At 53.3% G+C, this 27718-nt stretch overlaps 1 protein-coding gene across 2 annotated transcripts; it reads left to right on the top strand.

Annotated features, from left to right (window-relative positions):
* Positions 1 to 359: 359 nt before the first annotated feature.
* SLCO2A1 (solute carrier organic anion transporter family member 2A1) lies at positions 360 to 26549 on the top strand. Of its 2 annotated transcripts, XM_065640113.1 has the most exons (14): positions 360 to 580; positions 12617 to 12754; positions 14870 to 15032; positions 15269 to 15484; positions 17608 to 17706; positions 19285 to 19418; positions 20662 to 20743; positions 21608 to 21772; positions 22314 to 22503; positions 24274 to 24433; positions 25090 to 25259; positions 25421 to 25485; positions 25597 to 25717; positions 25974 to 26549. In XM_065640113.1, exons 1-14 carry the CDS (start codon positions 491 to 493, stop codon positions 26092 to 26094), a joined length of 1914 nt encoding a protein of 637 aa, XP_065496185.1. In that variant the 5' UTR covers positions 360 to 490; the 3' UTR covers positions 26095 to 26549. The 2 variants fall into 2 exon arrangements, with proteins under 2 accessions (XP_065496185.1, XP_065496184.1); XM_065640112.1 differs by lacking the exon at positions 12617 to 12754 and having other exon boundaries at positions 400 to 580.
* Positions 26550 to 27718: the final 1169 nt, after the last annotated feature.

Raw genomic sequence — 27718 nt, 5'->3', positions numbered from 1 at the left:
CCCCGTCTCCCACCACCTGGGAGCCAAATCTCGGTTTGCTGAAAGGTGCCTCCCCTTCCCCTCGCCCCTCCAAGTCTCTTTTCCTGCAGGAAGGCTGCGCTGCTGGCGCCTTGTCCTGCAGCCTCGGATGCGAGCGCAGCGAAGGGGAGCTGGATGTCCCCCACGGGTGGGCAAGCACTGTCACCCACCACTGTCCCCATCCCCAAATTGGCGAGCCCCGGCTCCCACCTGCTCTCTGCGTGCTGGCGTCGGCTTCCTGCGACTTTAAAGTTCCCTCGGCACACAAAGCAGAAGAGGGAGGAGAAAGGGTTTCATCATCGCTCCGGGGAGCAGACTTATAAAAACTTTGCGCTCCGGCCGCCCGCCTCACTCGCGGGCTCGGAGGGTTTTCGGCACGGACCGTGTGTGCTGCCGGCGGTGGGACCGGCTGGAGAGGGACAGCAGCCCAGGCACAGCCCAGCTATTCGGGGCTCCTCGGGAAGCCGCCACGATGGGAGTCCACCCCGAAGCCGGCAAATCCCCAGCTGACATCCCCAAAAAGTCCAGCACCTGCTCCCGGAGTATCTTCTGCAACATCAAGGTAAGGATCGGTGCTTGGCAGGGATGCACCGCGTCCCCGGCGGGGAGGGAGGAGGATGCTCGTGCGGGGAGCAACCCCCGTCCATCCCACGGGTCCCCACATCCCCGGTACGAACCGCCGGTAAAATTATGGGTGTCTGCTAAGATGCAGAATTTGAAACTCAACTCCTCGGGAAGTCCTGGATAATGCTGCTGAGGTCTGTCCTGCTCGGTGGGTTTTGGGGTGGTACCCTGCCTGGTGCGGGGGTGTTTTGCCCCGTGGAAGCGGCGTGGGCAGCTCTCCGTGGGCAGCCCCCCGTGGGCTGCGGAGCTTCTTACCCATGGTGTCCGGTACAGAGTGTGCTGCTGCTTAGGGAATGATTAACCACATCCTGGTGCAAAAAGAAAACACTGCCCTTTAATAACACTGGCCTTGCTTTAAAAACCAGGGTGAGCAGGGCATTTGGAGTGACAGAAGCAAAATCTCAGCGGGTTGAAGTGGGTTTTCTGGTGTTGGCTGCCCAGTTACTCACCTGCCCCTATTAGCAAGGCAGGAGTTGTCACCTTAAAACCGGTCCCTGCCCCAGCTCCAGGCTCCTGAGCTCACTGCCTGCGTGAGAAAACACCAGCCACCCAGGCTTTAAACCCTGCTAACCATCGCGCTCTTACACCGCTCCTCGCCCCGGATTTTTTTCCCCATGCAGCACAGTTTGGCCCATTTTTGGATGGGCACCGAGTCTGCTGCACACACTGTTTCCCATCCCCGGGACCTCTGCCTGTGTTCACCAGGATTCCCCTGGCTGGGGGTGGAATTTTCGTGCCTTGTTTGGCAGCACTGCCACATGTCGGCATCCGCAGCAGCCGGGCGCAGTTTTGGGGAGCGACGGCTCCCGGTAGCACCTGCCCATGGGCAGAGCAGCTTCGGGTGCGTGAGAGGGGCTCGGTGCTGCCGGCTGTGCCTGGAGCCAGGGCGTGATTTCCCACCGGCGCTGGCGAACATGAGCCTGTGTTTGCCACCGGGGAGGGTTTGTCGGCGTGTCCCAGACGAGCAAGTTTTCAGGAGTGTGCAGCATCGCTGTCTGAGGTGGCTTTGGAGTTTGCCACCCGTCTTTCCTCACTTTGCACGAAGGACAGCACTGCCCACCCCTCTTTGGGCTTTGCTTGCTTGGGCTTGGCTTCTGGCTTGGAGATGGAACAGCTCTGCTGGGAGGACAGGCTGGGAGAGTTGGGGGGTTCAGCCTAGAGAAGAGAAGCTCCGGGGAGACCTTATTGTGGCCTTTCTGTTATTAAAAGGGGCTGATAAGAAAGATGGGGACAGACTTTTCAGCAGGGCCTGTTCAGCTAGGACAAGGGGTGATGGTTTTAAACTAAAGGAGGGAGATTCAGGCTGGGCATGAGGAAGGAATTGTTGGCCCTGAGGGTGGTGAGAGCCTGGCCCAGGTTGGCCAGAGAGGTGGTGGCTGAACCATCCCTGGAGACATCCCAGGCCAGGCTGGACGGGGCTCTGAGCAACCTGAGCTGGTGCAGATGTCCCTGCTCATGGCAGGGGGGGCACTGGGGGAGCTTTGGAGGTCTCTTCAATACAAACTGTTCTGTGGACTGGATGATCTTTCGAGGCCCCTTCCAATCCCTAACATTCTGTCATTCTGTGACTCTGAGCGGCAAAAGTTTCAGTGAATTGTGTGGCCGCGGCATCTCTATTGGGGTGCTGGGGGCTGCTGAGGGTTACCATGGTGTAGCTCCTCTGCACAGCACGGTGGGGTGAGCAGCAAAGCTTTGCGCTTGCTGCGGTGAATAGGTGATATGGTGGGGTTTCCCAGGGCTGGGGACACCATCTCAGATGATGTTTTCCAGTCCTACATTGCTGAAGGTCCCCGCTGCCCAGGCTGGGCTCTGCCAGCAGGTGACCTGGTGGCCCTTTCTGGCTGTAAGCTCCAAGAGGAAGAGCTCAAGATTACTCTGGGTAATTTAGGGCTGCCTCTGGTCTACTCTGACGTGCCTCTGGGGGTACTGGTGACCTGACCCCTCCTCTGCTGGGGGTGCAAAAGGTGGCCCTGACCCCGTCTGGGCTGCTCCAGTAATGACCATGGCTCGGGGTGAGTAAAGTCACCCAAAAACAGAGCTCTTCTTGCAGTTCATGCTCTTCCCTTCGGCTGCACGCTTAGAGGGCAGCATGCAAAAATACCCTGGAAATCCAAAAGCATTGCTAAACTCAGTGCCTTTTTCAGGACGTAAAACTTAAATGTTTTAAAATGTCAGCAGGTTTTTGCTAAATTGAGAGCAACAACACAGCCCGACGCTGGCACTGTTGAGGAGCTCTTTGGGCTCCATCAACACATGCTTGTTGGCATCGGGTGGGCGATATCCACCCTCTGGGGTGGCGGGGAGTCAGGACACCCAGCCCTTGGAGAAAAATTCTTGCCTTTAAGAGCAGATGTGCATAAATTGACAGGCAATGACATCCCCCACCCTTTCCTGACCCGTTCGCTCTTCCTGTGCTGTGATATTTGTGTTAAAAATACATATACGTCAAAAAAAACCTGCTTCATGGTAGGAAAGCAGGATCCTGTGCACAGTTTTTAATCCTCTCAGCCCCCCAAAATTAGTAGCAAACCAAAGTGTCACAACTGGATTTCCAGGTTTGGGAAGCTGTTTTGCTGTGAATGGGTTGTCAGAGGGCAGGGTGTACTGTCAGGATCTCATTTTATACGGCTTTATAGCTCTCATTTGTATGAGAAGCCCTTGGTGCTGCGAATAACAGATTATATAAAGTTTTCCTCCAACACTTAATTGTGTGGGAAGCTGCTGGCATCACCCCACACGGAGACAGGTACTACAAAGGGGTTTAAATTAATGAGACGCAGCGTCCTCTTATAAGTGATGACAGTTTCTGGCCAGGACAGTATTTCCAACACAACAAAATCTCCTAGTTGCAGCCGGCTCCAAGTCCTAATTATGAAGCTCGTATTTATTCCCTAACTCTCACATACTGCGATCATTTGCAGGGCTGGGGCCAAAAATAACAAATTATTTTTCCGTACAAACCATCTTTCTTCTCTATGTTCCCCATGACAGGGACCACTGTCTCCCTGCACCGGTTCCCATTGCCCCTGGGGTGGTTTTTGGCACTGGCCCTGTTACTGCTGATGTTCAGAGGTGGGAAGCATGATGGGCATCAGAGGTCCTGGTGGAAAGCAATGGTTTGAGTGGGTCTACAGGGATTTGAAGAGCAGGATGGAACCAGCAGCTCTGGGAATGTGTGGTGCGGAGGTGTTGACGGGATGCAGGAGGACCAGGGATAGATAGATGGATGGTGTGGAGATGTTGGCGGGATGCAGGAGGACTGGTGATGGATGGATGGGTGGATGGATGGATAGATGGAAGGTGTGGAGATGGTGGGATGCAGGAGGACCAGGGATGGATGGATGGATAGATGGATGGATGGATAGATGGATAGATGGTGTGGAGGTGCTGGTGGGGTGCAGGAGGACTGGTGATGAATGGATGGATGGATGGATGGTGTGGAGATGCTGGCAGGATGCAGGAGGACCAGGGATGGATAGATGGATAGATGATGTGAAGGTGCTGATGGAATGCAGGAGGACCGGTGATGGATGGATGGTGTGGAGGTGCTGGTGGGGTGCAGGAAGACAGCGCAGAAGCAGGTTCTCGGGGAGGTGATGCCCTGCTGGCTCGTGTCCATGCTTTGACACAGCAGGATTTACAGCTGCTCTCTGTACTCTGTGGCAACGTGGCTGGTGACAGTTCCTCATTGCTGCTGTAGCAGTTACTCCGTGTTATACATGGGTATTACTGACTGCAGCCGGTCCTGCCATTACACCAGACGGCACCACGGTTCTGTCTGCACGGATATTTCAGGTGCCGCCTGGCTCAGCCGGCAATGTGTTTGCTGTCTGCACCGTATCTCATAGCTGGAATAAACCAGGTCATTGTGCTGGTGTTTGTGAGGGCCCTCTCAGAAGGGGCAGGGTTGCTCAAACCCCTCCAGAAGTTGACTGTTTGTCTTGAATCACCTCGAAGTGAGAAAGCAGAATGCAAAAGGTTTTCAGTCTTTGGGGCTGGGAGGTTGCTGCTGAGCCCTGTCCCCTGTGAGAAGCCTGGAGCATCTTGGCCATCCCACAGCCGTGGTGGAGATGGGTGACGAGCAAGGACAACCCCCAACTCTGACATTCACCAGAGCTTGCAGGGCTGTGCTGACTGGCACTGGGAGGTCGTAGTTGTTCTGCTTGGCAAACATAGGATGAAACCAGCCTTCAGGTGGATGCCAGCACCTGCTGGCACTGGGGACACTGAGGACCTCTCTGCCTAAAGGAACAAAACAGCTTTGAAAGGTGGAGGAGAAGTGGATGGTTGGTCTTTTTGATACCCAAGCATGGCCATGGATCCCATCGATGCCCTCAGTCCAGAGTCCTCACCATTGCCTTCAGTCATCATGTCTATACCCATCTTGCCCAGACAGCCACTGAAAAAGGATTATTTCCAAGGTGTTATCTCTTTACGTTGCCTCAAGTGTTTTGGCTTCTTCACCTTTATTGTCTCTTTTGTGGTTTTACGCGATTTTCATTGATAGATAATTGCTTGTTTGGGATCTCTGCAAACACGACAAGGAGGAGAGCTTTATAAATGTTTTGTTGCTGAGCTGGACTGGTTTCAGCTGGAAGCCAGTTAGCTGGAGAGCGCAGGGGAGCAGCGCGTAATGGTTGGAAGCAGGAGGATAACAGAGAGTTATTGTCACTTATGTCAGCTGGAGGGAGTCCAGGAGGGGATTTAAAAGCCTTAGGGATGGATTTAACTTGGGTGCTGTATTGGGGCAGGGAGAGATGTGGTATGGAAGAGTGTAGGGGAGGGGACAGCAAGGTCAGGAGGAGACCATGGGCTCTCAGGGTGTGATCAGGCTTTAAAGCATCCCAGGGTGAAGATGTTGGGGGTACATGGGGTGCAATGGCCAGGAGTGGGGAGCAGAAGAAACAGGAGCCTTGCCTTGGGGTCTGAGGTCCCAAAGCATCAGGACAAGTGTTTTCTCTCTTCCATTAAAGGGACTAAAGGAATTTGCTGAGAGGAGTGTATTTCAGAATCCCAGAGATGTAACAGTTGTGCTCTCACATCCTGTTGGAAAAGATTATGAACGGCTTTATTTAGCTGTTAGCAAGATCAGGAGATTCATCATGCCAATGGCTGTAAGTTTGGAGGGGGAAGCACCGAGAAGAGACAGTGAGGGTTGATTAGGACCATTGGTTTAAGCAAGAAAATCAAAGGATATCCAACATCAGGCACTATGCAAGGAGAGATGATGAGCTGGATGAGCGTTTGTAGCAAAGAAGCCAGCAGGGTCCTCAGGACAAGTGGGGTGGCATGGGGAGAAGGACCTGCTGTGACCGGGGTCTTCCAGCAGTTGTGGTGATGGTGCCAACATCAGAGAGCAAAGGTTGGGTTTGGATGGATCCATGGTTATGTCTGGTTTTATTGGGATCAGTTTGCTAAAGGGAAGAACCACTTGGTGTTCACCAGCAGCACCAGCAGCGGGATGAGGAAGAAGATGGGGAAGAGCCAGATGGCAAAACGAGTTGGAATGTTTAGTGAGATCAAGGTCTAGGAGACATGAGACAAGGTAATTTTATGAGGGGCGAGGTGGTTCCTTGCCCAAACGCAACCAAGGAGTGGTCAGCGTAGATAAGATTATCAGGAGGAGTGTCACTGATAGGGAGCAGGAGGCACGGCCAGATCGCGGGCATGCAGGAGGAGTGTGTACACACGCTTGCAGGTCGGGGAGAACAAAGCCGAGCTGAAGCTCCTGATGCACCGTAAAGCAAAGAGAGCTTCGGAAAAACAAACGAGCAAAGACCCAACCACTCAACCCCCCTGCGCACCCTGGTTGCAGGATTAAGAAGGCTGCTTCACCGTATTTGCAGGCAGGAGAATTTTCTCAGCAGCTTGGGAAGCAGCAAACCCTTGGCAATCCTCCGCAGCCAAAAACCTCCTTTCTTGCTGACATCTGCCATGGGCACCTGCACATTAATGCAGGGACAGGTTTTTGCTGAGCAGAGCAGGGTTTGCACGGACCCTGCAAGGGCACCGGGGTATGATGCAGGGAAATCCCACGTGTACGTTCATTGCAAAAAGCGCAAACATTGTCTTTGCACTTGGTAATTGGGGATTGTAAAGCGTGGGTTACTTGGCAGCAGACAGTCATCATTACAAGGAATACTCTGGGCAGTGGCGTGCTTCAGGCAATCCCTAGCCATTTTTGTTCTTTTATGAGTTTTTTGCAGTAGAAATAAAATTTAGGAGCCAACTTCTGCCATTGGACCATCCTGCAGGCTCAGAGGTTTTGTGCTAAGGGACGTGCTGCATGGCAAGGTGTTTGATTTCTTCTGTGGAGATGTTGCTTTTTTGTTTTCATCTTTCATAGTGTATTTTGATCTATAAATCTAGGTAGCTGTGTGTAGGAAAGAGATGCCAAGGAGGGATGCATTTCCCCATGCATGTCTGTATACTTTCCATTTCCAGCTGATATTTTCCTTTCGGATTGAGTGATCTCAGCCATCCCTCTGCAGGAGAACCTCTTAGTGTAGTGAATGTTGATCATATACCAGCTCTAAAATAAACAGCCTGTCTTCTCCCTGACTGTTATAATTTTGGGGATATTCTTATCGCTTCCTAAAGTTCCTCCCTCCCCTTTCTTTTTGTCCCTTGCAAGCTCAGGAGAGTAAAGTGGAAGAAGCCTTCAGAGATGGGCAGGTTGGGGTCTCCTGCTCGGGGCCGTGACTTTCCACCAAGGTCAGACGATTTTGCTTTGGCCCTCCAGAGCCCAGAAGTCAACTCGATCAGTACTGTGCAGAGGGAAAGATCTAACAGTGCATCCTTACTCCTAGTCCTTTCCAAACATTTACTCCAGCCAGATTTATTTTGCATCTTCCTGCAATGACAGCTCAAGGTTTCTACCTTCTCTATGTCCAAGCAGGGCTGCCAAGGTGGAGACACTAAAAAACGAGGTGAGGGATGACTTTGGACATGAGTGTGGCTACCATAGCATGAAGCTGGGGAAGGAGGGCAGAGAATTAACCCTTAACTCACCCCTCTAGGTGGCAGAGAAGACAGGGCAGTGGCAATGCCACACGCAGCAGCATCTTCTCAAAGCCCTAGTCCCTGCGGAGTGGAGCCAGGTCCCACCTGGATGAACCTCCCGGATCCTGGAGGAGTCTCCTGGAGGTTCCACAGAGGCAGTTCACTCCTTGGAAACAAAAAGAATTTTGTTACCTGGCCTTGACTCTGACCTGTGTCCTAAACATGGATGCTGGGGTTATCAAGCACTTCATGTTTGGCTTTTTTTTCTTATTCAGCCCAACTTGCCGAGCATTTTATTAGTGGCTGCCTTAGTGACAAAGGGATGGTCGCCTACTCTACCCCCCAAAAAAACCTCTTATGAAACAGCTCATCTCTCATAATAAGCTTTCCTAAAGTCCAGTCTCCGTGTACCTTTAGGAGGTGTTTGTTAAGGCCAGTGACAGTGCATGATCTTACCTAAGCAACAGTGGAAAGAGAGAGCCAGGAGATAAGAGAATACAGGTGCCCACAGCCCTATCTGCTCCCAGTGCACCCATCCAGCTGGGACCAGCAACCTCCCTCTGACCTCGAAATCTTCTGACCCCAAGAGCACTCACCTCAAGGGTGGTTTTATCCCTGACTCTTTCTTCCTCATCCTTGTCTGGTTTTTGGCTCTAGGAGACTCCCTCTCCCCTCCCAGAGCCTTATTTTATTCCCTGTGAGCTGCAGAAAAGTGGAGAAGGGTGCAAGTGGGTCTCACGAGGTGGCTGCAAGGACCGAAACACTGTCTCAGATGTCCCCCAAGAGTGGCCCAGCCACCATGGCCATACCTGGCATCTCACAGGGATGTCTTGGTGCCAGGATAGGATCCTCATGCTCAGGCGCTGCCTGCAGCCCAGCCTGCCCCACCTCAGCCCCACCAGCCCTCTGGGTCGACTATTTGTTGAACATGTTTCCTCCACAGGAGGTTTGGGTTGGGTCAATCTGATTGAATCTGGGAAGTGTTGTCCGGGCCATGGAGGGCTTCCCTGCAACCGGGTGGGTTTATCTTCCTTACAAAAAAGCCATTGCCCTGGGAGGTGTCAGCCTGTCCCCACGAACTGGGTGGAGGAGACCAGCGAGGGACTTTCCCCCAGGCGTTTGCTTCCCTTTTAAATGAAGTGGGTCTTGGAAAGGAGTCAAGTGTCTTGTATAAACAGCCCGGAGTCGGGATCGCTCAGGCGCTCCAAGGGAAACATGGGGATGATTAAGAGGGGATTTGGTATGCGGGTGCATGTGGGTGCACGCCTTTGGCTGCCCGCGACTGCTGCTGGCCCGCAGCTCCAAAAATACACCCAGCTCCGATGGGAGCATCTGCTCCGGAGGGTCAGCACTTTCTATTCATGGGAGTGCCCCGATTCTTTAACCTCCCACCGTGCCTTCGCCTTCGGTGCGTTGTGCCGGCTTTGCGTCAGCAAATCCTCCCTTTGAATGCGTTTGGCTCTTCTTTAAAACCTCCTTCTCCGTTCAGTGTTATGGAAGATGGATGACAGCAGCTCCTTCCCCTCCTGGGGCTGCTCAGCGGGTGCGTGGGGCCAGCACAGCACATCTGGTGCTCTCCGCAGCTGGAAGGGACCAGCTTGGCGCTGGTGTCCATGGACCGGCGGGCTGTGGGTGGTCAGCAAGAACATGTGGGGATGGGGAAGCATGGGGAGAGGGACAGGGATGGGAGAGACCCATGAGGACCTCCGAGGGGACACAGGAGAGTGGTGCCCTTCATCTCCACCAGCCCTGGAGATCTGGTCTTCCCAGTTGGAGCACCTCAGCTGGTGCCAAGGTCAGGCGGTGCATGGGCTTCTTTTGGGGAGCCCTCCAAGTAAACCGCTCTCCCAGCTATTTGCACTCAGAGCCTTCAAGGTTTGCACCATCATTATTTTAATTAGAACTGAGTCTGCCGAATGCAGGGGAAATCTGAGATCAGGCTCATCTCTCACCTCCGGACAGTCAAAGTACATCTGGAAGAGCCGAGCTCCAGCTGCACAAGTCCTGGAGCAAAGGCTGTTCTGCTTTGCTCAGGTTGTCACCAATGCTCAAACCCAGCTCGGGTCACCTCCTGCCAGCTCTGCCCCATCCTCCCTGTCCTATCTGACCATGGCTTGTCCCTCTAATCTCCCACATTCCATCCTTTCATGAAGCACAGTCAGTGCTGGTTCCCCATGGTCCATCCATGCCTTGACCTTCTCTCCATCCCCTGCCAACCCCAGCATTCTCGGGACTCGAGTTGCCTGTCCTCCTCTTCCTTCCCCACCAGCATCCTCTCTTTCCTCAGCACATCTCATCTCCCCGTCTGCCTTGGGATTAGGCTGACATTTGCTGCGCTAAATTCAGCCTCGACGATCCACCTTCTTCCCTCCCCGTTGGTAAACAGCTCGGCTCCTCCGGCTCCCGCCTCGCGCCGGGAGGGCTCCCCCTCCAGCTGCTCCGTGTCTCGGGCGGTCCCGGCCCGCCGATGTTTAGCCAGTGCTTCCTTTTTGCAATGACTTCAGTAGGGTCTGGCCAAAGCTGCAGGAACAAAAATTAATGTTCTCTGGCAGCAAGATCCCCTCTCCACTTTTCATCCTCGCTGGAGTCACCTCTCTGCTCCAGACCAGCCCGGCGGGACTAGTTACGCGGTGATCCCAGGTCAGGACTGGGGAAGAAGAAGGTGGTGGATCCAGCTGTCGCCTGCAGGACCACGTGCTGAGATGGGTTTTTGAATGTAGGAGCTGATAGCTGGAGGGCGTAGAGGTTGTTCTGCTTCAGGAGTTTACATTCAGATGTTTCACTTCCACTTTGTCTGTCTGGGAGGGTTTCCCACGTTACACCCCACGTCGTCATTCGGTGGCTTTTTGTCGGGGCAAAGTCCCAGCCTGGGACTTTGTCCTCTCCTGCTTAGTGACTGCGGTGGCAGATGCCCGGCTGATGTCAACCCATCCACTGACACCGCTCCAAGATGTGTCTGGAGACCCCATGATAGCAGCTTCCCTCTTTTATAGTCTTTGTCTTTCTACTGCTACTTTTCTGTGCTCTCCAGGTTGTTCCCAGCCTGTGTCCATGCTGCCCCCAGCCTGTCCCCATGCTGCCAGGGCTCGGCTTTCTCCTTCCCCTTCATCTTAGTGCACCTCTCTCCCACATCTGTCACCATCTCTCACATCTCTTATGCTTTTGGATACCCAGCTCTGGTTGGTGCTGTCCTCCCTTGCAGGAGAAGCTTCCCAAGAACCCATCTTCTCGCCCATCTTCTCGCCCATCTTCTCGCCCATCTTCTTGCCCATCTTCTCCTACCCAAATTCTCTTGCAATTGCTTGACCTGCCTCTGCATCCTCCCCTTGTCCCCAAAAAGCCACTCCACCCACCTCTGGTATTTGAATCCTCCATGTCGGGTGGACAATTTCATTCTTTTTCTGGTTTGGGTGTTTTTTTTTTTTTTTTTTTCCACACAATGGGTCAGGGCTTCTGGACGCTACTACCATTTCAAAGAAATACTAATAATGAGTACTGCTGCTCTCCTAGCCAAGGACATAAGGAATTTGTCAGCCCTGAAGTATCTTTGATCCCTCATTCATCATCTCGGGCTTCCCGCCGTTATCTTTGTGGGACACGCTTCCGGTATTCAGCAAATATTTTATTTCCTGTGAATTTAAATAAAAATACCTTTTCCCCTTTTCTTTTCCTTTTCTTTTTTTTTTTTTTTTTTAAATGATTTTAAAATACTTTTGGCACTGTGTGGACACATTCCATTCCAAGAAAAATAAAGGAAAACTGTTCTCACTAAATATAGATCAAAAGACACGTGTGAGCTGCTTCTTGCATCCCCGGCTGAGAGCGCTTTCCTCTCCCAGGCCACCCGGGCGCTTTTGACCACATTTCTGCCCTGCCCCATAATATTCCCTCCTCTGCTCCAGGCAAGCCCTGCCTCCCTTAGGCTTGGTTTCTGGCTCAGCTCATAACCTGGCTCAAGAGAAAGATGCTGTTTTTAGAATACTACAGAGGTCCTCCAGTCGTGAGACTACATTGTGCATATTTCATCCTTTCCCTCTGGGACTTTTAAAGCCCCTTTTTTCCACTTTTTCTTGCAACACCCCTTGGAGCGGGTTCTGTTAATTTGCTTTACAGCTGAGGGCATCCAAGGGAACGACTGGAAATACTGAATCTCAGGTAATCTAAACCAGTATGGGTTCCTTTCAGCTGCAGGGTTGGCCCTAACATGGTCTCAGGAGCACCGGCTGGGTCCATGCACAGTCAGACCTGTCCCATTTATCACCGTACAATTCCCAATGCAATAGGTCCTGCTTGGGTTGGAGAGTTGCTCTTGAGGGTTGCACAAGAGTTGCCACAGTGCAAATACCAACTAATATTAGAACCATGGAATAATTTTGGTTGGAAGAGACCCTCAAACTTGTTGAATCCAACCGTTCCCCCAGCCCTGGCACTGCCCCATGTCCCTGAGAACCTCATGTCCGTCTGTCCAACCCCTCCAGGGATGGTGACTCCAGCACTGCCCTGGGCAGCCTGTTCCAATGCCCCACAGCCCTTTGGGGAAGAAATTGTTCCCCAGATCCAACCTCCCCTGGCACAACTTGAGGCCGTTTCCTCTGGTCCTGGCGCTTGTTCCTGGGGAGCAGAGCCCGACCCGCAGTTCAGAGATCAGAAGGTCTCCCCTCAGCTCCTGTTCTCCAGGCTAAAATTAATAATGTTAAAGCAGAGGAAAGAGGAAAACAAAGCTCCTTGCCCCCTCTTCTGAACGCTGCATCGCTCATTTTGCAAAGCCAAGTTAATTAGAGATCCAGGACTGAGCCCTTCAGTAGATCTGTTGCATGTCAGAGGTGCAGCTGAGTTGGCCAACTTGAGTCCACATGCGTATGAGTCTCAAATCCCTCGCACTGGGCACGGTCTCCAGCAGTGACACATCAGCAGGGCACTAACTGGGTACTAACTGGGATGGCATGGCTTTTTTTGGCTTTTTTGCCCGCAGGTGTTTGTGCTGTGCCACGGGCTTCTCCAGCTCTCCCAGCTCCTCTACAGCGCCAACTTCAAGAGCAGCCTCACCACCATTGAGAAGCGCTTTGGGCTCTCCAGTCTCTCTTCGGGTTTCATCTCCAGCTTGCATGAGGTAACTGGGTGAGACGCTCGTGTGGGGGCCCCGAGGGGTGGCCACAATGTGGGGGACCTTCCCAGAGTAGGATCAGAATAGCCCAGTGCTTCCTCAGCCATGTCTATATGTGCTGGATGAAGCAGCTGTTGCTGTACACTTGGACACCTCTTCACACTTCGCTTCTGCCTGAAGGTTTAACGTAGGGTGATGTGGTGAGGACCTGGGCTCGGAGAGGACAGCAGCAGAAAGCAGGGCGCTTCAGAGGAGACCTCTCCACCCTGGGATGTCATACATCTCCAGCAGAGACATGACTGGGAGACAGAAAACACACAATGTGGTTCTTCTCCATTGATCACAGTTCTTACAGCTTTTGTGAAGAAGAATTACATTTTATTATGAGTAGTACCCACACAACTACAGCTCTGTGAGCAATTTCTAGTAAAAGCGTCTGTTTTCATAGGTTTCTCATTGGCTTTAGGAATGACCCTGGCCTGTGTCATTCCAAGCTGCTCTAAAAGGAGACCCTGGCCAGCAGTCCCACCAAGGTCTAGCCCTTTTCTCCAGTGTTCCCAGCTCCTGATGGCCCTGTGGCAAGGGACTATCTTTCACTGGCAGCATATTGCTGAGCTGGCCAGGGATTTTCTCATGAGCACTTTCTAATCACTTACTCCCCTGGAATAAGTTTTCTAGCTCACATTGTCATGAACTGTATCCTTCAGTTCATGAACTAGTAGGTCTTCAGGGCTAACTAGGAAAAGACCTGCTGGCAGAGGCTTCTTTTGATGGCACAGCCAAAGAAGTGCTTGGTGACAGCCCACCTTGCATAGAGCTGGTCTGCTCGCATGGGATCCTCCACCAAGAGGCTGGACACTGGGAATCCTCCCAGGTCCTTGGGGAAGGAGATGTCCAGGTCTTACCTCAACCACCACCTACATTCGAGGTTCAGATCACAGAATCACAGAAGGGTTTGGGTTGGAAGGCACCTTCAAAGGTCATCTAGTCCAATCCCCAAAATGACTGCTTCAAAGCCTATCAAGACCAGGGAAGGACTTCCACTGACTGGGACTAGGTCCAAACCATGCAAAGAGACCCAGTATGGACAGTTGTTATACTGGTAATCCCAAACTGGCGTAATTAAGCCCTGCAGAGTATCTTGAAGCTGTAAACCATGTGCTCTTATGCACTAGAGAACTTATGCTCATGAGACTTAGTGTCTCAAGAAGTAATACCAAAGCAAACTTCATGTAAAAGAGTCTGTTACTGCAAGAATATAAAGGGAAAAGGATGAAATAGGACATATCCATGCTCTTAAACAATAACAGAGTGCAGACAACAGAATCATCTTTATTTCTCTGCTTTATGGGAGAGATTTCTGTGTTTTACTCGTGCTCTGTGTGAGCTCCCCTGCCTGCCCAGGATCATGATCTTTTCTCATTGACGGCTGCAGCAATTCTAAGAACACAAACCACAGAGAGACAAACAAGGGAGCCCATGTAAACATATATAAAAAGTGTTCTTAGACATACATGCCAAGGTTAAAATAATATTTAGCTTGCCCCAGGCTGACAAAACCCATGTAATGGTAATTTTATGGTGTTCATCTACTTGCCTGAGTAAGCTGCATGTTTTCATATCTCTTTTAGCTAATCATATATGCACTTGCAAATGTCCAGAGTCACAAACATTTGCATTGAGCTGGACTTTGTAGCTGTGCTCGTGCCTGCTTAGAGTCATGGGAATGGAGGCCATATGCTTCATTTCTTGCTGTGTTTGGGGGAATGATCAGTATATGCCACATTCTGTGAGGTGAGGGGCATGTATGGATGCTGAAAAAAAAACCCCAGCCAGATGACAGGGAGGTTCAGAAGCCATCCGTGACAACAAAGGATGCACACAGGGGACAGAAGCCAAGGAGTTGGCCCGCTGGCTTTGGATGAGAAAGGAGCACTGACTTGCTGTGAACATGCAGGGTGAAGGACTTGCTGTCCCGTTCCTGCTCTTGTGGGGTCAAACGCCGCCTGATAAGAGACCCCTCCACCCACCCAGACACAGTCATGGGGGACCAGTTATCGTGTCGTGACTTCCTCCGTGACATCTTCTAACATTCTCCCCGTTTTGCTGTGCCCTTTCCAGATCGGCAACGTGGTCCTCATCATCTTCGTCAGCTACTTCGGCAGCCGAGTTCACCGCCCGCGGGTGATCGGCGTTGGGGGGCTGCTGCTGGCGCTGGGCGCGTTCCTGGTGACCCTGCCCCACTTCCTATCGGACCCCTACGAATACACCACGCTCAGCGCCGGTGAGTCCCACCACCCTTATCGCCATCAGCTGGCCCAGCACAAGGCCACTTCCAGTCACTCTGGGCTGGGTTCCTGTCCCTACCCAAAAAGAGGGGTTTTATCCAGCACACACACAATTTAAACTCAAGTGTTTGGAGGGAAAGGCTTAAGGTAGAGATTTGCTATTTTAAACCTGACTTCAGTACCGTTTTGCAACCCCTTCTGAATACAATAATTACATTCTTCTGCCTTTCAGGCAACAAGACCCAGGCCCAGGCTGAGCTTTGCTATGCAGATAATAAATTTATGTGCCCAAATGCTACCCAGGACCCCCAGAAGGAGGCCAGTAGCATATGGGCAATGATGGTCATTGCCCAGCTGCTGGCTGGCATCGGGACGGTTCCCATCCAGCCCTTTGGCATATCCTACGTAGATGACTTTGCAGAACCAAACAATTCCCCGCTATATGTTGGTAAGTGGAACCATTGCTTTATATTGTATTGCTTCTTCCAGACCTTAGAGGTGAAATGTAGAGGTGCTTCATCTGGAGAGGAACCAGTAGACATGGGTTGAGCAGCTAGTGGGACTCAGATGAGATCCTTCCTCGTTTAAAGGCTGGTCCTTCTCTTCCCTTGATCATCAGCTGTTCTCTGTAGGGTTGTATTTATGGTGTGTATGTTGGGAAGCCAAAGAATCAGGGCAAGGAGGTATGAGATGGATGAGCTGGGGCTTCTCCCTTGCGTCTGTGAGAAGTTATGCCATCCATGGCAGGAAAGAGTAGTAAGGAAACCTTCTCAGAGGCCATCTCCTGCTTTTATTGAGCATCAGTTGATCATGATTTAACCAGAGGTACGACAGCCTGCAGGAGCCAATTAACCCAGGTTTTGCATCAAGAGTTCAAAATTGATGTATTTTGCCATGGTATTGGTCTCTGCCTGGTGGGGCCTCCGAGGCTCGGGCGGACTTGCTGATTGCAAAGACAGAGGTGCTGGCTTCCACATCAAACTGCATTTTTTAACCTGTGAATGGCAGAGCTGACCTGGTGCTGGCATGCCTACATGAGCTTTGAGCTCAGCCCATAAGTTATTTAAAAACCCGAATTCTCCAGGTGCCGAACAATGTCTTTAAAGCAGCCAAAGGTGTCAGAGTGATTTAGGAGTCAAGGCGGATGTTCCAAAATAAGGTAAGTGCTGCAGGAGAAGGGAAAGCCTTGGGGAATCGACTCCCAAGGGCAGGTTTTGGACAAGTTCTGGAGTGCTTGGCAGGGTCTCCAGACCCACCCAAGTGTGCTCTGCTCCAGGCTCCTGGTGGAAAGGGCTGCTGCACCTCCTCAGAGCTCTGCAGAAGGCCTCCCGTGAGGAGAGATTTGCTTAAATATAGTAGTCTGGGCTGGCAAAAGGAGCATCCTCATCCTCATCTTCCCCCCATGGTGCGGGGTCGCTCTTCCCAGGACCTCCAAGTGCCCTTTGGATTCCCAAACCTGCAGACCCTGGTGATGAAGGAAAATGGGGCTGGCTTGTTCTTCATAGTGTTGGTGGTCACTTTAGGGCGGTGGGAGTGTCCGTGGCAGGGGATATGGCTACGGCGGGTCTGGGTTACTGCAATACAACATAAATACCATTGCCCTTTGGGTCTTGTTTTGGTTTAGGTCTTGGCATCCTCCTATGAAAGGGAACATCGCCATCTATGTATAGGCTTAAATACATCCCTTAGAGAAGGATCTAAATACCCTGCCCTTCAATACTTAGGTTTATGTTGTAGAAACAAAAGCACTGCCTTTTCTAATTGGAAAGAAAAAAAAAAAAAGAAAAAAAAAAAAGCTCTTAAAATAGGTGCACAGCTGAGGCACAGCAGAGGGATCAGGTGTTTTCGTACCCAGCGTACTCACAAGCGCCAGATCAGCAAAATGCACAGAAATGGTCAAAGCTGTTCAAGCAAACTTTCTCCTTTAGCACATCTTAAAAAGGTTGTGCAAGGAGTTTCTTTCAGGGAGGAAACTTGAATCTTTTCATTCCAAAGGAGTCAAAAGGAAACATTTTGACCTTATGGGTTAGGTCCAAGTTATCTATTTTTTGGGCGGAATAGTTCAGCTGAACTGAGGGTGACCTGCTGGCGTCTTTGCCCTCAGCATCTTTCACCTCGCCTGAAGTTTGCACCAAAAGTTTTTGGATCTAAGGACTGAGATGGCTTTGTTTCCTTGACCTTCTGTGGAAAATTAAGGTCTCCATCACCTACATGAGCCCAGGATGCCACCGTCCTGCCGCTCTCTGTGGTACCCCCTTTGTCACAGGGAATCGTGGATACTCACGGTGTAACTGACAACTTTTAGCGCACCGACTAACCCTCGATTGCAGCAGAGCAGAGGGACTTTTTCTGAAGGCAACTGCCTACCCTCCTCCTAATCCTGTTAGATAAATACCACGTTCAGCGTCCGAGCAGTGGGACCTTTTTATCATCTACCGCTTGGTAAAAGATGGTTTCTCTCTCCTGCATGTTGTAACACCGTTCCCACCTCATGTGGGAAGACAAAAGCCATATCTGCAGTGAAGCCCCTGCTCCCTGCTTACATGGGCTCCCTCTGCTCCTTTTTTCCAGCCATCCTCTTTGCCATCGCCGTGTTCGGCCCTGCTTTTGGGTACTTGCTGGGATCCGTGGTGCTGCGGCTCTTTGTGGATATCGGAAGAGTTGACATTGGTGAGTATATCTCGTGTAGCAATGGTCTTCCTAAAAGCCTTCTGTGAGTCAGAAGGTCACTAGGTCGCCAGTCCCATGACCCACAAAACTTGCTACCCTGAAAAGACCTGATCTGGAACAGCACCCCCAGTGCCCTTCTCCACTCCATCTCCCCATGAAGAAGGCTACAGGTGCTCCTGAAGCCACCACTGAAGCAGAGACCTGCGGTAGGGACATTTCAGTGTCCTGCTCATGGTGCTGCACTGAAGCACTGGTGGTCGTTGCTGGGGTCTGCCCACCATGCTGAGTAATTGTCACACTACAGCAGCACAGTGGGGGAGAGCAGCGGGGACACCTGAAGCATCCAGGGATGGAGAAGATAACCACAGGGCAACCTTTGCACGGGAAGGCTTGAGTCTACCCATCCTCCTCCCCACCACCCTTCACCAGCATCTGCAGAGTGAGGGACCAAGCCAACACCACCGCAGGGTTTATTTTCTTTATCTGCGGTGTGTGCTTATTATTTCTGGTAACTTAATCACTAAGGAATTCTCCCCAGCTCCATCATTGATGTGGTTTTTCCTGTGTTTCCTTAGGGAGATCAGAGCTCGCCTGACATTTTTGTCCGGTGCCTGATAAGAATAATAAATGAACTTGGGGCAGGAAACGGCAAAAAGCCTTGGCTCGCTCCCCATGGCGGCAGACAGATTTAGCAACCTCTGCCCAGTCGCTCCGTGATGACGTCCAAGTGGAGTGGTCCTGTTTGGGGAAGCAGGGCGATTGTTTCAGTGGGGCGTGGGCTCTTCTCCTGCCGCATCCTGGCACAGCGATCCCACCCAGAGCCTGCTGCTGGTTCCTTTCTCAGCCGCAACATCCCAGCCACGAGGAGATGTGGTGCCCATGCCAAGCCAAGCAATCTGTCACCCTCCCGTGAGCATCGCTTGGCCCAGCCAAAGGATGTCTGTGCTGGAGACGGAGCGGCTCTCACCTTCTCCTCCTTTTTCCGGAGAAGGCGTCCAGAGTTTCATCCACTCGGAAACCAGGCTCATTAACAACATTCTGCCGGCACAGGTCCTTCCCTCGGTTTCTGCAAGCCTGGAACAATGGGAGAACATTTTTTCCAGGAAAGTGGCTGTGCCCTTTCCTGGTGCCTGTCTCAGCATCCCTGGCAGGCAACATGGTCCAAACCCACCGTACGCCCCAGGCGGAGGAGGATGGAGCTGGGGCCCCGTCATTGCCGCCTTGCTGGCTGGCTTGGCCAGGAAGCGTTGAACCCATGCCACCAGCATACTTCCATGCTGACTAAATCCATCCCGCAGTCATTCGGGAGGCTCGGGACGCTTTGGATGGGAAGTGTCGGTGCAGGATCCTGGCTTAGGGGAAAGGACGTCAAACACAAACAGGGCTGGTCTTGCTACCAGCGCTGGTGGGAGCTCCCACCTCCATCCATTTGCTCCTCCACGCCAGGGGAAAGACCCTTGGACTGTGCCTACACGGACCCTTCATGTCCCAGAAGTCCATGTTTGCAGGGACATTTGCCCCTTTCGCCCTCAGGTGTGCAGGAGCAGACCTCTTACCATGGCTTCTTGTGTCTTGCAGCAACAGTGGCCCTGACCCCGAGGGACCAGCGGTGGATTGGAGCCTGGTGGCTGGGACTGCTGATCTCCTCGGGCTGCTTGGTGCTCACGTCCATTCCGTATTTCTTTTTCCCTCGGCACATGCTGAAAGGAGAGGTGAGACCTGATCTCCGGAGAGCCAGAATATCTTGGTTCTGGGGCTGCACTCAGGGAGGGAGAGGGGTGGGAGCCCAGCAACCCTTCTCAGATGTGGTTACAACTTCTCACAAGGGAAAAGTCTTCCGAACCAGCTCCGTGCCTCTAACATGTGAAGGACCAGGCCCTTCGCTTCCTTACCACCAGCTGGAGAGCTGGAACCAGCACAGCTCAGCAGACCAAACCCAGACCTCATGCCCTACTCACTGGCTGCATCGACAGTGCAGCGTCTGTTGGGAAGGTTTTGGGTAGACCTGTGTTTTCCCTGGGGCAGAACAATGACTTAAAAGGGGCTGATAAGAAAGATGGGGATAGACTTTTTAGCAGGGCCTGTTCAGCTAGGACAAGGGGTGATGGTTTTAAACTAAAAGAGGGGAGATTTAGGCTGGACATGAGGAAGAAATTGTTGGCCCTGAGGGTGGTGCGAGCCTGGCCCAGGTTGGCCAGAGAGGTGGTGGCTGAACCATCCCTGGAGACATCCCAGGCCAGGCCGGACGGGGCTCTGAGCAACCTGAGCTGGTGCAGATGTCCCTGCTCATGGCAGGGGGGGCACTGGGGGAGCCGGGAACGTCCCTTCCAACACAAACTGTTCTGTAATTCTATTAATTTGTGTCTTCTTGGGGTTCCTGCACGCAGTCCTCCTTGGTAGGGGTCTGTCTGTGGGGACTCAACCCTCCTGGGGTGTTCTGCTGGTGACAGTTCTATCTTAACCCCCCCACTGCAACACCCTCTGCAAGGTGACGCTCCCCCGACACCTGCAGTGTCATCAGCAGTGACAACCCCTGCTCAGAGCAGAGCATCCTCAAGTGTCACATACATGGGTGGAGCACCGGGATAGAGCTGGTCAGGGGGTTTGAAAAATGGACTTTTCCTTTGGTTAAAAAAAAAATTGAGCTGACCTGTCTCCACCTTTCATTTTCAGACGTTTTGCAGAATTAAAAGACCAGGTATCTTGTCAGGGTTCAGGAGAGGAAAGCTTTCCAGGCTCTTAAAACCGCTCTGAACAGGACAAGCTTTTGTCTTGCAGTTCTGCTCAAGAGATTTTTGAGATAATTCACCCCTTTTCTGCAACAGGCAGGAAACCATCATGCTTGGCTGGGGGTCAAGGGCACTTGGGACAGACTCTGCTCCCCCCGAGCCTCCCTGAGTGCCGGGAGGGTCCCAGCTGCCCCTCACCACCGGCTGGTCTGCTCTCCTTCCCCAGGACCCAAAGGCAGAGGCTGGGATGCTGAGGAAGATGGAGAAAGGGGCGGCTGAAGAAACGTCCCTGCTGGAGTTCATAAAAAGTAAAGGGTTGGCACTGAACGATGGGGGTGATTGGGGGCACCGGGCTGTGCTGGGTGGGTGGAGAGCAGCTGGAAAGCTGCCCGGTGGAAAAGGACTGGGGGTGTTGGTGACAGCGGCTGAACACGAGCCAGCGTGTGCCCAGGTGGCCAAGAGGCCACCAGCGTCCTGGCTGGTACCAGCACTGGTGTGGCCAGCAGGCCCAGGGCAGTGACCGTCCTGTGCTGGGCACTGGGGAGGCCAAACCGCGAACCCTGGGGGCAGTTCTGGGCCCCTCACGCCAAGAAAGGCCTTGAGGTGCTGGAGCGAGTTGAGAGAAGGGAACGGAGCTGGTGAGGGGCTGGAGCACAAGTGTGATGGGAGCGGCTGAGGGAGCTGGGGGTTCAGCTGGAGAACAGGAGCTGAGGGGAGACCTTCTGATCTCTGACCTGCCTGAAAGGAGCTTGGAGCCAGGGGGGGTCGGGCTCTGCTCCCCAGGAACAAGCGCCAGGACCAGAGGAAACGGCCTCAAGTTGCGCCAGGGGAGGTTGAGGTTGGATCTGGGGAACAATTTCTTCCCCAAAGGGCTGTGGGGCATTGGAACAGGCTGCCCAGGGCAGTGCTGGAGTCACCATCCCTGGAGGGGTTGGACAGACGGACATGAGGTTCTCAGGGACATGGGGCAGTGCCAGAGGTGGGTTATGGTTGGACTCAATGGTCTTGAGGGTCTCTTCCAACCAAAATGATTCTTTGATTTTCCCATGGCCTCAGACATCCCCTGCATTAACTCACTGGGAACAGCCTAAATGTGGCTTTTTTTCACAGTACAAATTGCTGACATGAGGCTCACATGGCTAAAACACATTTTTCCTGCTGTTTCCCTGTAGGATTCCCAAAGATCTTCCTCCGGCTACTCCTCAACCCCCTCTTCATCCTCCTGGTGCTGTCTCAGTGCAGCTTCTCCTCAGTCATCGCGGGTCTGTCCACGTTCCTCAACAAGTTCCTGGAGAAGCAGTACGGCGCCTCCTCCTCCTACGCCAACTTCCTCATCGGTGAGCACAACCGGGTCGAAAAGATCCATCAGCCAGGAGCCACCTGCCCGTGTGCCCCAAGGCTTTTAATCCCGTGGGAGAAAGTCCTTGGAAACTCATTTTCAGCTGAGACCTCAGGGTCACCTCTATGGTTGGTGGCTTTCCTGATCTGAGATGGCTGCAGAAGGCTGGGCTGACTTGCAGCCTCTCAGATACTGTCTAGAATTATTTGCTCACTTTTTGGGCCAGCAACTGGTCTTGTTGCAAACGTGCAGTCCCACCACATGGGTGAAGTGGGTCTGGATCACTCAGATGACTAATGAAGGGTCAAGAGCAAGTGATTATGCACCAAGCTTGATCTTGCATCTCTAAGCCCGACTCCTGAGGCTGAGGCTTCTCGTAGGTGCCAAGTGCCTTGGGTTTTGTTCCATCTTGGGTAACGATGGGGTCTGTGGTTTCTCTCAACCACCACAAGGTCCACGAAGCCACCACCTCCACCCCCTGCCAGCAGTGAGGTGCTTGGCAGGCAGGACACCCAGCTGATGCCTTCGTTCCTCCACAGGAGCTGTGAACCTGCCAGCAGCCGCGCTCGGGATGCTCTTAGGAGGAATCATCATGAAACGCTTCGCCTTCTCCCTCCGGGCCATCCCCCGCTTTGCCGTGGTGGTGCTCGTCTTCTCCATCCTCATCTGCCTGCCCATTTTCTTCATGGGCTGCTCCACGGCACGCATCGATGGGATCTACCCGCCCAGGTAACGCCGGTGCTTGGGTTGTTTCCAGCTCCTTTTTCCTCCAGCTCTTGATCCGGTTGTCCATGGGGTGGGATACATGCAGGTGGAGGGGAAGAGGCAGCAGACATCGCCATGCTTGCTCCTTGATCCCACCTGCCTGGAGGAGATCTAAGTGCTAGACAGGACAGCATTCTTAGAAAGGCATTTATTGCTGAATTTCTGTACCAAACAAGCAGGGTGTATTTTTCATTCTGGATTTCTAGGGGGAAATTAGTAATATTAGTGCCCGTGTCCACATCAACCTCACACATGTGCGCCTCATGCACTCCCGTTGTTCCAGCTGGACATCATCCTTCTCCTCACCCGGGTGGAAACTTTGGGCTCTTACCATGTCTTTTTAAGATTGAAGCAACATTTAAACCCCACCCCAGTCTTACTGTCGAGTGCATTGTGCCCATTTCCCAGCAAGGGGCTCCTGGACAGATGTTTCCCTTCACCAGCAACAAGCCAGGGGTGCGATGGGGGGGTGAGGGACAGGGCAGCCCATGAGCTTCTCCAACTTAAGTAACCATGAGGGAAAACAACAGCACTCTGCAAACTCATGTGTGAGCGACACATTTATATTTTGCTCTGAGATCTGCACTGCAAATTCAGGAGTGTATGGAAGTCCACCAAGGCAGGGGAACCTCAAGCTTCCTGCATGAGCCCAAGGGTCCAAATGTGAGGAGATCCCTCAGCTCAATGTCAGGTGCTGCAAGTGCTAAATTTTGGGTGCACCTTGGCCTCGCTGCATTCACCCCTTGCTGCTACTGTCATGTCTTGGCTCCTCTGGGACACACCAGTCTTGATGGGCTTTGCTGGTGTAACTGGGTGCTGCTGGAGGGACTTGCATGGAAAAGGAGACCAGTTATTTAGGAAATCTCCCCACTCAGGCAATGGCAGCAGTGCAGAAATGCCTTTTGCCTTGATCCCTGGGTAGCTGTGCGCTACATGGATGGCTGGACACGAGCTCTGCCGCATCCCACCATGGCCAAGGGCAGGTCCCTGGTGTTGGCTTCCACGGGAGATGGTGCAGCCCCATCCCGCCATGGCCAAGGGCAGGTCCATGGTGTTGACTTCCATGGGAGATGGAGAAGCCCCATCCCACCATGGCCAAGGGCAGGTCCCTGGTGTTGGCTTCCACAGGAGATGGTGCAGCCCCATCCTGCCATGGCCAAGGGCAGGTCCATGGTGTTGGCTTCCACGGGAGATGGTGCAGCCCCATCCCACCATGGCCAAGGGCAGGTCCGTGGTGTTGACTTCCATCAGGAGACGTCCCCTGCCACTCCAGCAGATGAACTCCCTTAGGTAGTAAGGCAAGACAGGACAGATAATTGCGTTTGTCCTCTTGACTTCACGCTGTCGTCAGGCTTGTTTGGAAACGAGCCCGCTTCCAGTTTCTGTCTGAACGGTGTTTCCAGCTGGGGCTGTTTGCACATCTGTTTGTGCAGCTCTGGATGGAGCCCAGCTGTATTTCTCCAGGCATTTGGCTGATTCCTTCTCGGCTGGGGGGGCTTGAGGGGACTAAGTGTGTGAGTACTTGTTTGCAGACATAACATAATTACTGTTGAGTTCCCTGTACACTTGCAGAGGTACCTGCAGGGATCAGGGTCTGGCACAAGGCCAGCCTGCTGCTGGCAGTGTCCCAGCGCAAATAGGAATGGGGAAACTGGCTAACGACTAAGAGGGATTTTTCTTCCTCCTGTCCTATTTCTTAATTTTTAAAATTTTTTTTCTCTTCTTTTTTGGCAGTACATTGAGTTCCCAGCAGCAGGTTAAGGCTCCGAGTGGGTGCCACTGCTCGGAGCACATCTTTCACCCTGTGTGCGGAGAAAACAACGTGGAGTACATCTCCCCCTGCTTCGCTGGCTGCACCAACAGCACTACTGATGCTTCCACTCCCAAGCAAGTGGTGAGTAAAACGGATGGTTCGCAAAGCACAGGGCACCTCGCTTGCTGGTGATGATGCTGTAGGAACTTAACAAATGCAATAGCATGGAAGAGCCTTTTTTGAGGCGAGGAGGTCAACCAGGGGCGCTGGAGTCCTGAGAAGGTGCGATGGAGAATTGCTGTAACGCCCTGGCAGGCGATCAACAACAGAACCCCAGGGAATGGCAGGAACATGTGCCGGGGAAGGTCAGTTGGACACGAGGAAAAGGTTCTTCACCCAGAGGGTGCTGGACACTGGAACAGGCTCCCCAGGGAGGTGTCACGGCCCCAACCTGACAGTGTTCAAGGAGAGACTGGACAACGTCCTCAGACACACAGTGTGAACTGTGGGGTTGTCATTGCAGGAACAGGGGTTGGACTTGATCCTTGTGGGTCCATTCCAGCTCGGGACATTTGATGATTCCATGAGGCTGCTTGGGGAAACAGCGACCCTGGCACATCCCATTGCAGGATACCATGGCCTTGCCTTAAAGTTGGAGCTGACATTCTCGTCAGTCTTCTGCAAAGTGATGTGGCCTGGTGCATTGCTAAAAACCCTCCTCTTGGATTTGGGCGGTTTATGGGGGTTATGTTGTTGTTGTTGTTTTGGTTTATGATTTTCCTAACCGTTTCCAACAGATCTACAAGAACTGTTCCCTGATCCCTGCTGGGAAAGGGCTGTCCTCTGCCAAGACAGGCTCCTGCCCGCTCAGCTGCTCCCACATGCTCCTCCCTGCCATATTCCTCATCTCCTTGGCTGCCCTGGTCGCCTGCCTGTCCCACAACCCCCTCTACATGATGGTTTTACGGTGAGCAATGGGGCAGGGGGGCAATCACAAGGCACAGGGGGAAGCGTGATGTGATGGGTTCCCCATGCTGGGATCAACGGGGCCTCTTAAACGTGCGACCGGGCCAAGACGCTCGGCCAAACGCAGCTCTCACCCTCCCACCCGTGGCCTCTCCCCCGCAGGGTGGTGAACCAGGACGAGAAGTCATTTGCCATTGGAGTCCAGTTCTTGCTAATGAGGCTGCTAGGTGAGTGTCCATCTCCTAAGGAGGCTGGGGAGAGGCGGTGGGTGCTCAGAGCTTTGCTGGAGCTCCGGGAGGTGTTGAACCTGCCCTGACGCCATCGTCTCTCCTGCACAGCCTGGCTGCCGGCCCCGGCCATGTTCGGTGCCCTCATCGACTCCTCCTGCGTCTACTGGCAGAAGCAGTGCAGCCAGCGCCGGTTCTGCGCCTACTACAACAACGATTTCCTCCGCAACAGGTACCTCTGCCCTCTGTCCCCTCGTCCCCCCAGGCGGGGATGACCACTGAGTGGCGACCATCCCTGGAAGGGTTTAACAAATGTGGAGATGAAGTTCTTAGAGACATGTTTTAGTGACGGTGTTGGGTTGATGGTTGGGCTCGATGATCTTGAGGCTCTCTTCCAGCCGAAATGATTCTATGTTCCCCAGCTCAGCCTGGTGCTGGCCGGGGGTGCCACCTCCAGACACAGCATCTCCCTGCTCTTCTCCCCACAGATACCTGGGGCTGCAGGTGGGCTACAAGGTGGTGGGCACCATCCTCCTCGCCCTCATCAGCTGGAAGGTGAAGAGGAGCAAGGAGTACAACGTGCAAGAGAAGGCGGCAGGGTTGGTGTAGCCCCCTGAGGACTGACTCTGCACCCCATGTTACCAGTACTTTGTCTTTTTTGGGTTCGTTTTGCCTCCCAAGGGAGCGACTTCACCTTGGCAGCTCCAAGCTCCTCTCCTGCAGCCCGCGGCACCGTCGTGCTCCTGGCGAGGGACATTCTGTGCCAGCCCCGTCCTGGGACCGGCTTCTCCGTCGCTTTGGGGAGGGGGCAACCCCCAGCACCTGGAGCAGGAGGGAGATGGGGGCTGGAGCGCAGCCCCATCCCATATCCCAGAGAAGTACCTGCTGTGGGCGACCCTCCCAGCTCCGGCGTGACGCTCCCAGCCGGGTGATGCCCTCCCAGCTGGGACAGGAGCAGGGGGACAGCTGCCACCCCTGTGGGGCTGCCCCGTGTCCCCCCCGACCCGCACCCCTTGCAGAGGTCAGCGTGGACATTGCACACGTGTTGTGACAAGTTATCACTAAGTGGATTTTTTTTTTTTTTTTTTTTACTTTTGCAGAACATTTGGGAGTTTGTTGCTTTTTTTTGTTTGTTTTTAAAATAAAGGTCACTTTTCCAGCAGTGGTGCTTTGCTGGTCTCCCCCCACCCTGAGAACTGTCCCCACAGGCAAGGCAAGGCTGGCGGAGGGAGGCTGCCTGCAGGTCACATCCTGACAGATTCCCTCACCGGCAAAAGTGAAGAAATGGTGGCAGAGGAGACGCGTCCTCCTGCAGCCCCACCAGCGATGAGGGGCTGCATAAAGTGGGCAGGTAGGGCTGGCTTGGGGGTCCCTGCCTGCAGCCCCTCGATCCTGTTGGCAGCCCTGAGCCTGCGGTCCCCTGCACCTGCCCGCACTGCCAGGCTGGCAGCTCCCTGCCTGCATCATCCTGCATCCTGCCTGCATCCCCATGCCAAACGGTGCCTGCACAATTCAGCACCCAGCAGGCAGGAGGTGGTGGGCAGGGGGCTGCAGGCAGGGGACAGGTTGTTGCAGACATGGGCGCAGAGCTGCAAGCAGGGGACAAGGGAACGGTGTGGAATTCCTGGACAGAATTGCAGGCAGGGCTCACGGGGCTGCAAGCAGGAGCTGCAGGCAGGTTGTGCAGGAGGTTCCCCTGCCTGTGGCACCCCTAAATGGAGCGCAGCAGCTCCAGGAGCCCCCTGATCCACTCTGGCAGCGCTTCTCCCACCCCACCGCAGCAACCCGGTCCTCTCCTGCCCTGGCAGGGTGAAGGCAGCTGCTAGAACGGGACCAGAAATGTCACCTGCCCAGCACCTCGCAAACGACACACTGGTCACCTCATCCAGGCGGAGCGAAGGGCTGGATGTGATCTGAGGAGGTGCCCTCTCCTCCACAGTTCCTGGAGGACAGGAGGCTGCTGAAGCACATTCGTGGCACATAGAGGACCATGGCAGATGAGATATCCTGAGATAGCACAGAGGGAAGAAACAGAGAGGAGGGGATGCCCTGGATTTGCTCCAGATCAGCAAGTCTTAACAAAAATCAGATCTGTGCATCCTGTTCCTATTCCCTTAACACCCACATGGCCCTCCCTAAATCCACTTTCTCCACCACCAGCGGTAACATCAAGCTGGACAAGCCCCAGGAGGTGCCATGGCCCAAACGGGGCCAACGCAGAAGCTCCTGACTC

This window comes from Caloenas nicobarica, chromosome 8 (assembly GCF_036013445.1).
Source record: "Caloenas nicobarica isolate bCalNic1 chromosome 8, bCalNic1.hap1, whole genome shotgun sequence".
In the NCBI taxonomy this organism is placed as follows: Eukaryota; Metazoa; Chordata; class Aves; order Columbiformes; family Columbidae; genus Caloenas; species Caloenas nicobarica.
The sequence above is the reverse complement of the archived record's forward strand: the minus strand, read 5'-3'. Positions and strand labels throughout refer to the sequence as shown.